The sequence below is a fragment of the Pleuronectes platessa genome, chromosome 10 (genome assembly GCF_947347685.1).
Source record: "Pleuronectes platessa chromosome 10, fPlePla1.1, whole genome shotgun sequence".
Taxonomy (NCBI): Eukaryota; Metazoa; Chordata; class Actinopteri; order Pleuronectiformes; family Pleuronectidae; genus Pleuronectes; species Pleuronectes platessa.
The window spans coordinates 20,652,067-20,669,222 of record NC_070635.1 but is presented as its reverse complement, the minus strand read 5'-3'; the positions used below and the strand labels follow the sequence as shown (position 1 = coordinate 20,669,222).

The 17,156-nt window shown below is 41.2% G+C and overlaps 1 protein-coding gene and 1 long non-coding RNA gene across 3 annotated transcripts; one reads left to right on the top strand and one right to left on the bottom strand.

The window, feature by feature from the left end:
* Positions 1-10,048: 10,048 nt before the first annotated feature.
* Positions 10,049-11,181, bottom strand: si:ch211-198c19.1 (uncharacterized protein LOC100151013 homolog). The gene is made up of 2 exons (XM_053432513.1): positions 10,982-11,181; positions 10,049-10,880 (listed from the first exon to the last, which is right to left on the bottom strand). The coding sequence occupies exon 2, from the start codon at positions 10,850-10,852 to the stop codon at positions 10,304-10,306; it is 549 nt and encodes a 182-aa protein (XP_053288488.1). The 5' UTR covers positions 10,853-10,880; positions 10,982-11,181; the 3' UTR covers positions 10,049-10,303.
* On the top strand, positions 11,153-16,434 carry LOC128449380 (uncharacterized). 2 transcript variants are annotated; one of them, XR_008339865.1, is made up of 3 exons: positions 11,153-11,335; positions 12,797-12,918; positions 15,048-16,434. It is a non-coding gene; the product is annotated as an uncharacterized LOC128449380 (long non-coding RNA). The 2 variants fall into 2 exon arrangements; XR_008339866.1 differs by lacking the exon at positions 15,048-16,434 and adding an exon at positions 14,002-14,793.
* Positions 16,435-17,156: the final 722 nt, after the last annotated feature.

Here is a 17,156-nt window from a genome sequence, read left to right as displayed (position 1 = left end):
GGTCCCATGAAGGCTCCTTCTAATGCACCCTGACCTTCTCAAGGCTTCCAAAAGGTGGATCCCTCTCGGCCAAACCCATCCCAGGATACATTGTGCTTCAGAGATTTACCGTTTTTCCAAGAGGTAATGACACACCTGTCTTTTTACAATCAACCAGTAAGCATTGGTTCTGTCTGTTAAACTGACTTTTTCTTTCCTGACGAAGAGTTCATGTTGTTGTATCTGTCTTTATGAAAGAGCCATCCCTTGCAGCAGGTTCCAAAGCCCAAACCACTGAATGGTACAGAGGTTGTTTTTTTTTATCACTGAATGTCAAACACTAGTGGTTGGTTCCAACCTTGTTGTAAAAATGTTGTTACAATAGTTACCAGATTGATAAGTGTCTCTCTTTACCTTGAGTTGACAGTTGCTGTTTGCCTGTTTGACTTTTTAAAAAATTCAACTTTGGTAGTTTGGACATCTTCCAAAACTCTCTTGCCTTTTCTGCACCTCCTCACTTTTTCCTACTATTGATCTCCTTTCCAACCCTGCCACTGATGCTTTTGATGACTACATCACAAGATGGGCCTCCATCTTATCCATTGCATTCCACTACAGAATAATGTGGCACTTTAGATACTTTTAGAGCAGGTTAACCAACAAATTACTTTGTTTCCGATGATCTCAGCAGCTAAAAGGACCAAAGTGTTCCTGATTGGCCACTCTGGCTCTAAAGTGTCTTAAGATTGCATTCCAGAGTTGGATAGGACCACGAGTGTTGCATCTGCCCCTCTTGCTTCATGCTCGGCTGACTGATTGAGATGGGAATGCTGCTCAGCATGCTTTGTACTGCACGTGCATCTCTGATGTAAATGAACCATATCCCCTGTCTTAATGAAAGCTTTGTCCTATCCTGCCATTTCTGACATTGGGATCAGTGCCTCGTCTGTAAAAAACTGGACAGCTACCTTCATCCCTCTACCCACCAGCTCCAAGTTCTGATTCATATTCATGTGTAGATGCTTCCTATAGAAAAGTGTTTTTATGAGGATGTACTTCCATCTCAGATAATTGGAGCGACCGTTAATGGAGCGGTTTCAATGGTCCTGTTTTTATCTATGCAGATGATGGGTGTTTGAACTTTAAACTCAAAGATGACAAAGGCTACATCCTGACACGTCAGATGGAAATGTACAGTATACATACCGTACAATATCTCACAATGTTTTAAGTAAACATGTGGTCATGTGCTTGAGATGCAGGGTGAAACTGACACATCAGAAACCATGAGCAGTTTGAACATAAAAAGGAGAAGTGGAGCAAATGGAGCTCTGAAGATTGTGAAGAGGTTGACTTCATTAAGACTAAAGACACGTTGACCTCTGAGGGAAAATCTTACAGGGACGAGTCTCTATTAAAGGCAATGTCACATTATGCAATTTTACACAACACTACACGGGTGGAATACAAAACCAGCAAAGATGAGATGCATTGTGGTTTGCAGTGAGTCATTTTGGGTACCTTAAACAGAATCTGTCAGGGCCCCCATCCCCCAACCACACTCAATAGTACACTGTGTATTTGTACACAGTATGTGTTAATTTATATGTGTATTGAGTTTGCACACACAGATTTCAGCAAGATTTCAAGCAATGATTGTCATGATGTCTGATGGGACCCACCTCTTCCTTCCTTTTAGAACACATTTACAGGAACACCTCAGCTTGATTTTATTTTTATTGTATTTACTCCTTTGCTCTGGCCATTCATTTATTGGTCATGAACGCTGTACTCACCAATAGCATCGCTGAGATAATTGCATTAGGCAGCAAGCATGTCAGACAATTAGACCCTTTATAAACAGGTCATCAGTCAATCCAGAATATTTCCCACTATCTTCCGCCATCATGCAGAAATATAAACTCAATAGATTTGAAGATCTGTGTTTCCGTCTTTATGGCCCCACCTGCTAAACAATTTGATGGTATGTTACAGATTCTATGAGAAGTGACAGTTATATATATATATATTCTGTAACTGTGGTGTGTGAAGAGAAGTGATCCTGAGCAGTTTCATTCCTGTCACCAAAAGTGATTATTGATAAAACGCACCGATCTTAGGGGTGAAGGATGGAATTAAGACGAACGAAACAAACGAGAGATAAATGGGTTTAAAAGTGTGTCACACTGTAGAACTACCAATCTGTCGAGACCTCATCAAGTTGAAGTTCATTCCAGTGAGTGATCCGTTCTCTCTGCACTATTTGCTTTGATGGGAGAAGTGTGTTGAACCCTCTCCATCACTTTCTTCTTCAGCAAACCTCACAATGTCTGCTGAGAGCAAAAAATAAAAGGTACTGGTGTGAAAGCTATATCCTCACTTTCCTCTCAGGAGACAGATCTCCTCTGTGCTGTCTGTTCCTCCTCTGGGCTGAATGTTTGAAATGACAGCTCACCCGATGGCCACTGGCGACGATGGCATACCCTCAGATATCCTTGTGTGCTGTCTCAGCTCTTGTTGTCGTGTTGAGAAATCTGTCACTCACACTTTTTGTGCAGTGCCCACACAGATAAAGCTATGCCAAATAGGTCAGATTTTAAAAATTTTAATTTAATCCTCACCAATCTGTACTGTATGTCAAGATCCCCATCTCGTTTGGGTGTACTATCCAAGAAATTACTATTTGGAATTTTATCAAACGGAGATAAAAATTCTCTCTCACTATCTCTGTGTAATTTATATTGATGCTTGCCAATGCCATCCGGGAGAGGGTTAGCTTTATTTCCCAAGGGGAGAGGAGTGTGATATCAAGTGGTGGAGAAGTGGCACAATTCACCTCATTTTTTTAGAAAAGCATTGGTCATGTGACCATACATTTAATAGAAAAGCCTTTAATTTGATTTTTTTCTCTCCATCTGATGAAACCATGTCCAAAATTCACTCTCTTTTTTTAGCTTTCATCTCCTCAGATATCTGGCTCTTTGGCAGGTAAATGCTGCATACTGTTCACCAGCTCTGTGTTCTGCTGTCTGGTGCTGGGCAGGTAGTGTACAGTGGGATCATCAGAGCTTCTTTGGCTAACAATAATAAAAAGCCTGCTGTGACTTGAGACGGGCTTGATTCAGAGCCAGACAACAAGAAGTGAGGCACCATAAAGCTGAGGGGAAGTGCAGAGTTTGTCATAACACTTTGTGAGTTTGTCATTTCACCTTTCACGTTACACTTATTTGATTCATTGTTCACATAAAACATTTTGATTGTGCAGCTTTGAATAAATAGCACAGTGCAGTACAACAATATGCTGTACGACTTTACCTCTGAATTACTGGAGGATGCATTCCGGTTTTATCATACTTATTTGCATGAATAGTTTTTTTAATCAAATGTAATGCCATTTGATGATTACTTACTTTGTCCTTCGACTGCCCAACATTCACAGCTCTGGTCTGGTCTCAGCCTGGTGTTGATGTTGAGGTATCAGGTGCAGAAATAGCTCAGCTATGGTTGGGTTTTTCTGTTCTTGATGAGTCAGCTGGTCATGTCACTGCTCCTCTATCATATCTGACAGTACTGTCAAGGTAGGTGAACTCTTCCATTTATGTTAGGTTAGCTCCCTCTACTTGGATCAGTGATGGGTATAAAAGGTTTAGCATCATCAAAATGAAAATTAATGCATTCTTGTTCTACTGGTTGATCTTCAGTCCTACTTGCTGTAGAGATGTGCTGAGACAAGAGTTTATCCTCCATATGCGGATGTGCTGGAGACCAAGATAAAGGAACGATTTTTATTGAGCATATCTGCAGTTTTAGCTGACAGTGTTTTTCAATTTCCTCCTCTTCGGTATCTGCTCCTGGCAACTACAGTATTTTTTCATGGTTATGTTGAGGCAACTCTTGATGCACTTGCAGTCGTACTTGAAGCATGACACGGGACAAGTTGGCTTCTTTCAATGTTTGTCCAAAACAGGACCATGTCACAATTATATGTGATTTAAATGTTTCAATGGACATTGATATATTGCATGTTGACAGAAAATAATGGATACTGAGTAAAGAGGTTGAGGTGAAGATGCCTCTCATAGGCTGCTCTGGGGGTAGGTGGTCGGGTCTCAAGTTGAGGGTTCTGTCTGAGGCATGATAGATGCAAGAGGTATGAACCAAACTGAATAAGATGTTACAGTGCAGGAGAGAAGGAGACTGAAGAGATGAGGGTAGGGATGAGGTAGAGGGGTGAATGGAAGAAGGGTGGGGAAACAGTGGGTTGGAGACAGGATATATGTAGGATTTACAAGGGTGGTTAAGGTGTAGACCTACCCAACCAAAATGTCCATATTGTATCAGACAATGCAAATGAGTAGTACAAAAGTGTGTTTTTCCTGAAGAACGGGTTTGATGAAGATTCAGGTAAACAAGGTGTCTTCAAGTAGGCCAGGTAAGATGGAAAGCAAAGTGTACATGGTCAAAAGCAAGAAAAATATCAAAGCAATCAGCTGGTGGTCGAAGCGAGAACCTGAGTTCCAAAGGCTGAAAACAGGAAGTTTTCAAAGTGACTGGCAGGAACCTAGGCTAAAGGGCAGGTATCCTGGGTAATGGCACAGTAGGCGCAGTTCAAATAAATGATGATTGAATTCCATCCATCCATCATCTATGCAGTATATCCTCTTGAGGGTTGCCCAGAGAGCTGGAGCCAATCCCAGGTGACATTAGGCGAGAGGCGGTGTACACCCTGGACAATCACAGGGCTGACATACAGAGACAAACCATCATTCACTCTCACATTCACACCTACAGTCAATTTAGAGTCTCTAGTTAACTCTGTATATGTGACTATCTTACTATGCCTCACCTGAGGCCTCAATAAAATGGCTGATCTGATCCCACTATCCCCTCCAGGCCATTTCGGCCCAGAGGAACACAATTCTTAACTCATGTGACAAACCCAGTGCTGCCGACACAGAAGATTTTCAGTCTGTCTTTCCATGTACTTGCTCGGAGGATGTACATATGTATGCTGTCTGTGTCATATTAACTCCCTAAGTCAATATGGAAGGTGTATAGACTGATGTTTGAGAATACTATTCCCCCACTTAGCTCTGTATTTATATTAAAAATGTAATCCAATTTAAATATAAAATTACCTCATGAATTATTAAGTGAAAGTGTAAATATTTAATGCGAGCCCTTTACCATAGGCCTGGTATTCATTACCATGCAGTGTTGGATTTTAATGGGCAATTTCCCCGGAGACTGTGTGTGGGTTACGTCTTTGCCCCGCAGCTACAGCAGGGGGCGCTGTGGCTCTGCGGCTCTTTGGTGGTCTTTTCCTAAAATAAAAACATTAAGAAAACAGGAGGAGGCAAACTGAGGAGGATGTTTCGAGAAAATAAAAGATGCGGGTTTTGTACAGCGAATATTGCGCATTTTTATTCCGTCTAGTCAATTCATGAGTCAAAATGTCTTGAGGTAATTATATAGCTGTATGTTTAGAGGATACAAGAGGGGAAGAACTGTATAATTGAGCATGCATGTGTGAGCATGTGGGAGGCAGCTGCTCAGCATGTTTCGTGTTGTCCATTTAATGCATGCTGTGATAAACTTAAATACTGCGGAAGAAAGAAACAAGGCATCATTGATTCATCCTTTGCACATTAAACAAACAATTAATAATAATATTAATCACAAAAATAACAATAAATAATTGCATTCTTACTAAAGCCAATAGGGGTCAGGCTTACACTACCGGACAAATGTTTTTAAGGATTAAAATAACAGTTTCTATTTGTTTCTGTCAATGACACACAGCATCACAGTCATATCACAGAGGGCCTCCCATTAAAAACCTTCCACAAGAATAGGACTTTATGTGATGCTTCTCAGTCTCATGTTATTGATTGGTACCAAAAAAAAAAAAAAAAACTGAAAATTGACCAGTTGTTTTTAATTTTACAAAAAAAAAAAATATACCAGAAATCGAGGTTTCGAGAGGGTGAAGGGATAAGAGGGAGGCAGAGGCGAGATGAAACCAGAGGAGACAGAGAAAGGTTTCGAGTTAAAGAAATTAGTTTTATAGAGTGCTGGGGAGGAGGTGGGTGTAGGGTTAGAGATGCATGGGCACGCAGCTCCTCTGAGGCAAGGCAGGGGGAACATTAATCATTGGGAGACATCTGTTCATTCCGCCGCTTTACAATTCTGTCAAAGAGTTAGGACCCCCCCCCCCCTACCCCCCACCCCACCCCCAACACACACACACACACACACACACACACACACACACACACACACACACACAGAGCCATCTACTCAGAGAAAACCTGTCTTCCGTTAAGCATGGACAGGCAGAGAGAAACTTCAGAGCCACTTTCTGCTAAGAGCCGCCTTCAGTTTGATTTCCACTAAAGGACGTTTAAGATGAACAGAGCGTGTGGATGGGGAGGAGGAGGGGGAGGGCTAAGTGTGTAAACTAGTGCTATTATCTGCATATGGACGGTTTTATGGTGTGAGAGATTTGCATGTCACGAGCATGTCAGGCTAACGGCTGTAAATGTTGCACATGTCATAAGCTGACACACCCGCACTCACAATCATTTGCATGTGGCATTTTTCGGGACATTCCATTGACTAAAACATTATTTTTTTTTAGGATTATAAGCTTAACTGTAATTGATGCACATCCACCCCAGACCTTACCCCAACATGAACATAACCTCAATTCATTGCGAAAACCAGTTGGACTAAGGATTATTTCAGTTATGGCAAAAACACACTGCACAAATAGCTGTTCACCCGTTTATTCAAAAGGTCAGTGAAGCTTGTCTCAGCACTGGGACAGGACTGGACAATCAGTTGTCCTTCTTCAACGTTACTTAGATTTACAAGTCCTAGCCGAGTCCCAGAGCACTGGTCAGCTGTTTCTTAAAATTTGATAATTATTGAACGTATGACTCACATTGATCGAACTATATTCAACACCTCATTTTCCTGTGCCCTTAACAATACACATGCATGTGTGAGACCGCATGAAGCAGATCATACAAACGGTTTTCAAGATGTCTGAGCCAAACACAGACAAACAGACAGACATTCGTGGAATTATTAAAAAGATGCCGTAAGTCTCAAAGCTACAGCAGCAACTATACAAGGTACTGGTCATATGAGAAAAGTGGACATGAGCCGTTGTCAGAAGTGACCTGCAGATCCGGAGAATTGTGTCCGGACTCTATCCACAGTTTACCTTTCACACATGCAGAACCCAGCGGGAGGTTCTCTGCACAGACACATTCACGTGTACAACAAATTCTCTGCATTATTCAGGCGAGAGACGGAGCAGCAGGCAGAGGCAGGAAGTAACGGGGATCACAAGATTTTTGTTTACAGCACATTCACACTGTCGTCTGCTCTTATCACCTCAAACTCTCTTTACTTCCTTGTCGGTGTCTTCTATGTTTTTGACACATTTCTTTATTTTAAATTTTTTTTTGCATCTGTCACATGTTAGAAACGCCATCAACCCCCCACTCGCATCGGAGTTCAGTGCATGTCTGTAAGCAGTCTACCTTTTGGTTGCCTGTAGCTCCTGTCTTTACAATGATAAGATAATTAGTCTCTAAGTGCATAATACTGCCATCCTTGAAGGTTTAAAATTAGGGCCAAGGGAAAAACACACTTTATTTTTTTATTTAACATTGACAGAAACATTGTGCCCTTTATGAATAGTAATGTACAAAAAATCCATTGAAGGGCAACTTCTACATTAGAAGCCCAGTTTCTTAATGTGTGCGATTGCTCTGCTATCTCTGTTGGACAAGGGCCTATTATCCTCTTTTTGCAAGTTGTGTTTCCCCAAGACAACATAATTACACAATTTTTTTTCCTGTTGTGTTTTTAACTGCGCAGTTGCTCAAGGTGTGTTTCCTGCAACCAATGTTTTGCACACATCGTTTGAATCTATATCATTCAAATGCATTTCACCAGAGATGGCATCTCAAGGTTTAAAACTTTAACTGCCATGTGCTGCGTAGTTCAGAGTTTTAACATATTAACAGCCAGAAGTCTCTGAAGGGTTCTGAGGCACATTCGGGTCCTGTGAGAAAATCAGGCAGTGATGTTCCACATACTTTCTGCACAGGGAGAGGATCCTATGAATCTATCTTACCTACTCAGATTGTTCCTCCTTGTGCATGGGTCCTTTCAGGAGGCCTGTAATATTTTCAGTGGGAGTATCAAATCAAATGTGAATTCAACCTGTGAGCGAACAGCGATTCGAGCAGTGTCCTCTCATTGGCAACAGAGGGGAGCCGAAGATGAATGAGGCCCTTCTGTGGGTTTTGAGGACTGCAGGGCGTGAGGGTGCTTTGTCATCATAATATTGAGAGTGAGTTTTGTGAGGGTTTGTGCCTTTTGGCCATGAAGGTGTGTGCTGCCTTGTTTCACAACTCATTAGAGTCCACACTTTGATTGACTGCCTGCTATTCAAGCTGATATTGGGGTTGGTACACATTTCCAAAGCTCAGCGGAACCTTCATATCCAGAGTTTTTAAATGTTTGTTGGTACTTTTTTACCTTGACAGTAGGTAATAAGATCTAAGAAGTAAGAACTAAACAACACATTCACCTATCTATCTATCTATCTATCTATCTATCTATCTATCTATCTATCTATCTATCTATCAGTTCCACTGATCAGTGTCTTACTGTCATGACTGATGCTGTCTGCCTTGACAGGATGTAACCTCAAAGTTCATGTCCTTATTTGGCAATGCTTCTCGTGTTGACCATGACATCTGAAATTGATTCCTCTATCCGTCTACCAAAATACATGTGACCACAAACAGGGTGTATGTCCTTTTACAGTAAAGTTCTCTCCAACAGCCACGGCAGACAAACACAGCTAATGATTTCCTGTCTGTTTTTCATGCTATGTTTCCTGAAACACCACTGTGTATAAGAACCTGCTTTTTTGACTTCGGCGGTTTCACTTTGACACACCGTGCTGAATGTATGACCTCTGCAGAGCTTAATATTAAAAACTCAAAAGGCAACTCCGGTCTGAGAATATCTTTATTTCACATCTCAAGATAATTTACACTACACTATCTATAAATCTGTCTGTCTGTCTCTCTATATTCCCATCCATACATCTATCCATCCATATGTATTATATAATATATATTATATCAACCGATTAACGACTGTATAAAGTATGTTTAACAAAAGCTACACTGAGGCATTGAGAGAGGCCAAACAGTCCTGTGATGAAACTAAAATTACTAAATTTAAATTCACTAGGTCTGGATTTTTAATTGGAGCTGCACCAAATTACACTAAAAATATCAGTCCCCTAAACATGTCAACCGTGAATTATCCTGAGGAATCATTCAAAAAACATTCTACTTTACTTACAGTAAAATGTAATACTAAATCCTTCAGCCAAGTTTAATGGAATTGTAACTTCAGATAAACATTCATTTAATAAGTATGAGCTGGAAGAATGATTAAAGCAAGCAAAGCCTGTTTCACTGTGCTCATTTTTACATGACCACTGTTTTCAGAAAAAAATGTAAAACTTTTCTTAGCTTTGCCGAAGCTTTTCTACTTCTGTCAAAGTTATTTAACATAGAAAGGGAAGCTAAAGTTAGAATTATCATTCACACTCTTTATACGCGTACACACACATTTCCCTGTAGCCTACAATGACAAATGTTCACCACCATTTCAGGTGCACTGACTCTCAGTGTTACTGCCATAAAGGTATTGGTTCGTTGTCATCTTTGTCTGACTGCTCATTTCTCTCAACTCATTGGATTTTGTTATCCCAGTGGATAAATACAATGTTATCACTAAAATATTATGTATGAAAATACATAAAAGAATTTGATGTTAAACAGTAAAGACCACACATAAGGATGGAATTTTGGTCACACACACACGGAAACAATCACGTCTATATTAATAAAATAATCCAAAGTATTACATTCTAACATTTTCCATACTATTCAAACACACTTTGTTGAAAGCATGCTAAGTGTTATGCAGGCTTAACAAAAAATTCCACAAAACTTTGCTTCAAATATTCAGATTCAAAGAGACTTTATTATCATGATCATAGAATAACAATATTGTCAAAGCAAACTGCACTTGGCAGCATCAACAGGGGAAAATGTTCTTTCTCAGCAATTAACAGAACCACAGTTTGAATACCAATGTCAAAAAAGACTCAGAATAAGCTCATCAAAGTATTTTTTCAAGTCTACAAAGAAGAAGCAGCAGCCAAATACAACATATATCATTCAAGATTGTTTGAAATGTTTGAAGAATCCCAAAGCTTTTAAAGTGATCTCATATTGGATTTGCAGGGGACTACTTCAGTGATGGTAGATGGGTGTCGAAGATAAGCAAACAGCTTGGGCCCAATGATGTACGTCTCTTTTGGATCGTAATGTGCAGAGGCGTAGATCTGGTCGATGTGCTTGTTGTTGGTGTTGTATCGGACCAGAACTCTGTCCATGTTACTTTTAGGGTCACTGCGGTTGTAGTACTTCCTGACTTCATACGGTAGGTCCTCAGCATGATGAGAATGGAGGTTACCGACAGTGTGGTACCCGTACTGCTGTTTATCCCTTATCACTGGAAGCAGGTGCCTGGGTCCTCGGTTATCAAACTCATGGAACCCATACACTCCCTTTGTGGGGTCACACAGAGCCACCATGTTGTTGTCCAGGCATTTCTGAACGTACCACACCAGCAGCTTGAGGCCGTGGCGAGGCGGTGGTTGGCCAAAGCCGCTGTCCTGCAGCTCTTGGTCCGAGTCCAGGGTTTTGAGAGACGAGGTCAGAATGAGCGACAACAGCAACGTGACATAAAACAAGTGCTGCATCTCGTTACCGTGGCCACGTCAAGGTTATCTATGAAAAAAGACACATGGTGATATCTCGCTGTAAAAAAAGCCTCTTTATGTCGTGACAGTCTAAGTACAGCGAACAAAGAGCAGCCTTTCACAACTTACCTGCTAGTTGGGAATGTCAGGAACAAATTCGAGTGTAACAGCCTCGTGCTTTCGGCTGCAGATGAAAGAACGGCTCGGCCCTGTGGGTGACTTCTATCTGTCTTGTCTGTGTCGGATGAAAGAAGCCCACTCGTCATTTTGACCAGACGTAAAGCTCGTTTCACTCTCTGTTTGTGATGAAAGAGGAAGCAGTGTGTTTGCTGCACAGCTGGGCTCTGCACCGGGTTTGGTTTCACTTTAGACACGTTAAGCCTCAGCTTGAAATATCCACACGTGTAATTTTGACAGAAGCAAAGTGGATGCATCAAAGTTGGTTTGTGAAGATACTGTGGATACGAACATCGGATTTATTTGGTGAGTTATTGTGAAATCATCAAGACACGGCACAAATATCAAGGTTTAGTATGAAAAGATTGTAAAGGTCACGAAAAAACGAAAGTTTTTCACTTCTGCTTTCACGCTCACATGTGAATAACACCTGCAGCTCTGTGGCTTCTGAGTGTAATTGTAGCTGACCAAGATGAAAACAAGCCGTGTGAACGTGATGTCATGTTCTTATACTGCCCTCTGGGGGGCGTCACAAATTATCAATGGTCTGTATTTGTGAGGCACTTATCTAGTCTTGATGTATATTGGGTTCAGCATCAGGACACGTGGGTTCTGTATAATAAGCAGCAATTACAACATTGACTTATTATCACTTTATACAGTTGTGGTGAATAGTGCCTTATTAAAGCTAGGGTTGGTAATCCTGGAAAGATTAGCAACAGCAGGTTACACTTTGAAAAAATGCAACCGATACATCCTGATCCCCATCGTCCGTCTTGTCAAAGCTCCACCCGCAAAACACATGAACCCGCACTGACCGCGATTACAGTCGTGCAAAGTGAAGATCATTTCAACATATAAGATAAGAGGTGTTTCAGGAATAATTTACCAACCCTACCTTTAAACATCCAGCAAACATGGATAATTAATTTGGAGCTGGCCGGTCCAATGATTGTCCTCACTTGACCCTGGTCTCCACCAACTCCTGAGAAAAGTATTTGAATCTTTAGCTGCTAAATTCTTCACGATTTTCAAACACTCCTCGCCAACTGCAGTGCAGAGTGGGTTTCTAAAAGCTTTGCCTGCTATTGGTGGAAACCATGTTGAACATCGAGTCTGAATCAGAAGTTGTAAAGTTGTGAGTCACAAAGACAACACAATTGGCCTAAGATGATCAGCTGCTATGTAGAGCCACTGCAAAAATGTCATCGCACTGAAACCCCGATCGCTACTTGAGATGGTTCACTCCGATATCTTGCACTGCTCTGTAGTCCCTGTAATTTCCGTTCTCGTATTTTAAATAGATGTTAAAGGTAAATGGACTGTATGGAGCTTTTCCAGTCTTATCAACCACTCAAAGCACTTTACACCTTCACCCATTTAAACACACATTCATACTACCTTTCTACATGCAATACTTTTACTATCGCAGTCTGGGGAAATTAGGGGTTCAGTATTTTGCCCAAAACACTTCTGATTGTGGATTGGAGGAGCAGGGGATCGAACAAGTGACATTCTAGAGAGTAGATGACCCGCACTGTACCTCCTGAACCACAGCCACTCCACATGTTCTGTTTGGTTTATTGTATTCTTCAATTTAACTTGTATAAATGCTTTTTGTGTCTTGTTATATTCTCTTTTTGGCTGCCACAGTGAATCCAACCCTAGGAATGCAAATGTCAGTGACAGACTGACAGCATGATTAAGTTTCCTTGTGGGCTGTGACTCTTTCAAAATGAATGATCCTTTTTCCCTTTCTCTTTTAAGGCAAATTTAATATGAGTATCGATGGCCTGCGGGAGCAGACCAGCAACTCCATCCACTCCAGCCAGTGTTGACAACATATTTCCAAGATGTCATGTCGCTGTAATGCTTTGTAGATTTTCTGTGTAAGTCACGACGGGTTGCTCAAGAGTGAAAGAACAAAGTAACAGTGTGTTAGGGAGCTACATTAGTCGGGGGGGGGGGGGGGGGGACACCCTCAGCTTTTTTTCCCAGCTTCACAATTTCCCTGTTTTCTTGCCCTTGCCCAATGTTCTCAGCGGGTGATCTAGTGAATATGATGTTGTTACAGTGAGAAATGACGGCCCGAGCTTTGGAAAAAATGTCTGTTGTTGTCAAGCCATTACATGTCCTTGTGTGTTTTCCTCTTTTGTTCTCAGTGAGGCCACAGACTAAGATACCCCTCTTACCCTCTGCATGAGTGTTCATATTGTATGCCGGCAAGGTCCCACTTTGGCTCAGTCCTCTTGTGTGAACACCTTCCTGAGGCCTAAGTAAGGACCATGAAATTACTCTGGCCTTGTTGCGCTTGATTGCAACAGCCTGACCTAAGCTTTAGTCCAGGTACCGAAATCCTTCGCTAATTTCAAAAACACATCTTGTGGCATAGAGACAAGTTTTCACTCACTATTATAAAATATTGATTACTTTTTTGAATTATAAATGGACTGCAATTACATTGGGCTTTTCTAGTTCAGCCAGCGTTTTATACTACATGACACACACACACACACACACACACACACACACACACACACACACACACACACACACACACACACACACACACACACACACACACACACACACACACACACACACACACACACACACACACACACACACACACACTAATGCTACAACCATCAAGGGGTATTATCTTGCCCATGACAACTTTTACATGCAAACAGGAGGAGCCTGGGATCAAACCACAGATCTTTCAGTTTGTGGACCAACCATTCCAGAGCAATTACATGAAGAAAACAAGGCATAAAGATCTTTGTGATATAATAGTACTGCTCAGCAATAGAAGCAGCACATGTGTTTTCATGTATATACCGATAATCCTCCTAGTAACTATAAGTCACCAGACAAAGGTGACCTCTGTCTTTTTGTGCATCCATTTACTTTGCTTTATTTCATCAATAAAACATCCAAGCTTTTTCACACCATTATCACATTTTTTACAGATAATAATCAAATGTGGCACAGGGAAGACGACAGGTAACTACATTGTTTGGAAGGAGAAAAACTGGAGCTAGCTCTGCAGTGTGTCCAGCTCACTGCCTGGAGACTTTGATGGCTATCTGATGTAATTTCACCTGCACCTGAACAAGCCAAGATATGACTTTATGTTGTTGTTTATTAGCTGCTGTGCAAGTCAGTGATCCTGAAGTCAGTGGAGCTGAAAATGGTACATTAGTAAATTGAGTTGCCATTGCAGCCAACAGTCACTCGTCACAGAATAATGACTTTCCGTTTACTGCTGATGCTGTAAATACATCATTCAACAATTTTCGCTTGTTACTCAACAATATTTGATGCTCTAGCCAGAATTTTGAGATCCATACATTTCGGGACTAATTTTGTCTGGTATTACAAACTTAAAGAAATTGCAAAGCAGCGAAAACATTGTTAGAGAATAGGACAGAAGATACAACGTGAAATCGAAAAAACAAATGTGATTTTTATCCATAATCATAGTTATCATTTTATATTTATGGCTGATATTTGTTTGTGTTTGTGTATTTACGCCAGGCAATAGGTAAATGAAAAGGTTTTAACCATTTTGATTATAGTCCCAACCATGGTCTCCTATGAAAGATGATTCTTTAAAGGTAACCTTGTGTTATAATGTAAGATGTCCCCACACTCACAATTTTTTTTTTGTCTTAAATGCTAACTTTATGTTTAGTGTAAAGGGTCAAATTTAATGAGAGTTGATGTGAATAAACCAAATAAACTGAGATTGATTTTACACACATTTTGTATAAATTTTATATTTTCACATTTCAACAAAAAGTTATCACATTCAAGTGTATCATGTTTAACATTAACGTTGATACTGATCCTTGTTTAGTTCTTTTTTTCTTGAATTTGCTTCTTTTGGTCACTTAGTTTTTTAGTTTACCTCTTTCTCAGTCATTGTCCTGTGGACTAATTGTCAATGGCAACGTGCTGTTTTGTGACTTTTTTTCTAATTTTTCTTGTACTTTCCACACTCTTTGTTATGAAGAGCTATGCAGAGAGGAGTGAGAGCCTTGGTTACTCATGCGACCAGCTGATTGCGCTGAGTAAACCAGTGCTGCTGCCTGGTGAGAGATCCAAAATCCCAAAGGAGCTGCAGAGGAGATGCCGGGGATGCAGAGCTGGAACTATGTGCAGACTGAAGAAGAGGAAATATTAACCTTCAGTTTCAGCGGTGATCATGGTGAACGTGAGGTCGTTGGGAAATAAGATGAATGAGCACAGCGCGCTGATTAAGACCCAGAGGGGACACCATGAGTGTAGCTTGTTGTGTTTCACGGAGACATGGCTGCATTCGGATTTCGCAACCACAGCGCGGTGTTACCGTGCTGAACTATTGTTTGGGCGAACAGGGACAATATAAAGAACAGAAAGAAGAAGGGAGGAGGGATTGCATTGCATGTGAGTGAAAGATGGTGAAATTCCGGACATATTAATGCAAAGGAGCGTCTTTGTAGCCCGGTCATTGAGCTGCTAGCATTGGGAATGCGGCCATATTATTTGCAGAGAGAGTTCACGACCACCATCGCTGAGACAGTGCAAAGTCTGCTACAGGAGGAATGTGGAGGACAGACTCCAACATAGTAATGTGAGGGATAACTCATAACTGGGTTCGAGGTGAGAGACAGACAGCCAGGAGGCAGCATGGAGAGGGCAAATGAGCTAAATTTGTTCTTCAACAGGTTCAGGTTGAACAGCCCTCATCTGTACCCCCCAACCACACTTCCAGACTTCCACACAGCCTCAGTGCCCCAAATGCGTCTGCCCTCCCCCACTCTAATCATCTTCACACTGTACACCTCAAACTTTTGGTACAGAGTCGTGCCACTTGCCAAAGTTGGGTGTATAAGGGATAGGGGGTTGAGGTGAGTACAAAGTGCTGGTGGACAGTCTTGTGGAGTGGGCTGGTAAAAAGCATCTGCTTCTGAATGTGGCCATGTCCAGAGAGAGATGGTAGTCGACTTCAGGAGGAAGTGGAGGGTTTCACAGCCACCGCGTATTCTGGAAGAGGATGTTGGCACAGGGGAGGATTACAAGTACCTGGGCGTCCACATCGACAACGGATTGCAAAACCAACACTGATGCTATGTAGTACAAGAAAGGGAAGAGCAGACTCTATTTCCTGAGGAAGCTGAGCTCTTCCATGTTTACCAGTGAAATATACTTTGCTGTGGTCTGCAGCATCAGAGCCGGTGACACCAACAGACTTAACAACCAGACTCTTTTGAAAGGGCCAACAGCAATAGGATTGTACAACTTCTCACCTCTATCAAACGGTGCTGTATAGCTTCTGTCCACATCCAAACTCTCTGATTACTCCTGCAATAACTGTGAGGAGTAATCAATATTTTTTTTTTATATTCATATATATTTCTTTTAATCATGTTACCAACTTTATCTTTGCAAACAACTACTGCAAATTTGCACACTTTTCTATTATGACGTCCCTTGTATTTACTCTTTTGTTCATTGCTCTATGTGCAATGCCCTTGAGATGCTGCTGTGACACAATAATTTCCCAATTTGGGATCAATAAAGTACATATATCTATCCATCTATATAATATGGGCATAAACTATAGTATATAGTTTAGTTTAAGTACTTTTTTGTTAAGTGCTCTATTTGATCTACTCCTGCTCTCCCACTGTTTTCCTTTCCCCCTCTTTTCTTCCTCTCACCCGCTCAGCTCCACTCATTTATGTCTTCACTGAAGGAACAAACTATAAAACTAAAAAGGACGAGGCATTTCTGATCATAAACCTAATAAGTAAAAAAGAGTAAATGCATATTTTATTATCTTACATCTGCTCCTGACGCCTCGGCTCTATTTTTCTCCTCATCACTCCTTTCTTGTCAACACATATTCGTCTCTTATCGCTCTTCACCTTCACCCGCTTCCTTCACAAGTTTTCACATCTCATTTCGCATTCTCTCCTTCATTCTTTTCCTCACTTTCTCTTTTACCCCTCTCTTGACTAGAAAAAGCTGGAGGAAGGATTGTGCAGTGTCCCCGGCAGGATGGTACATGTGCTGAAAATGACATCATCCTGACTTTAGTGGGACCCCATCTGGGTTGATTATAAAGCATGAAGTATAT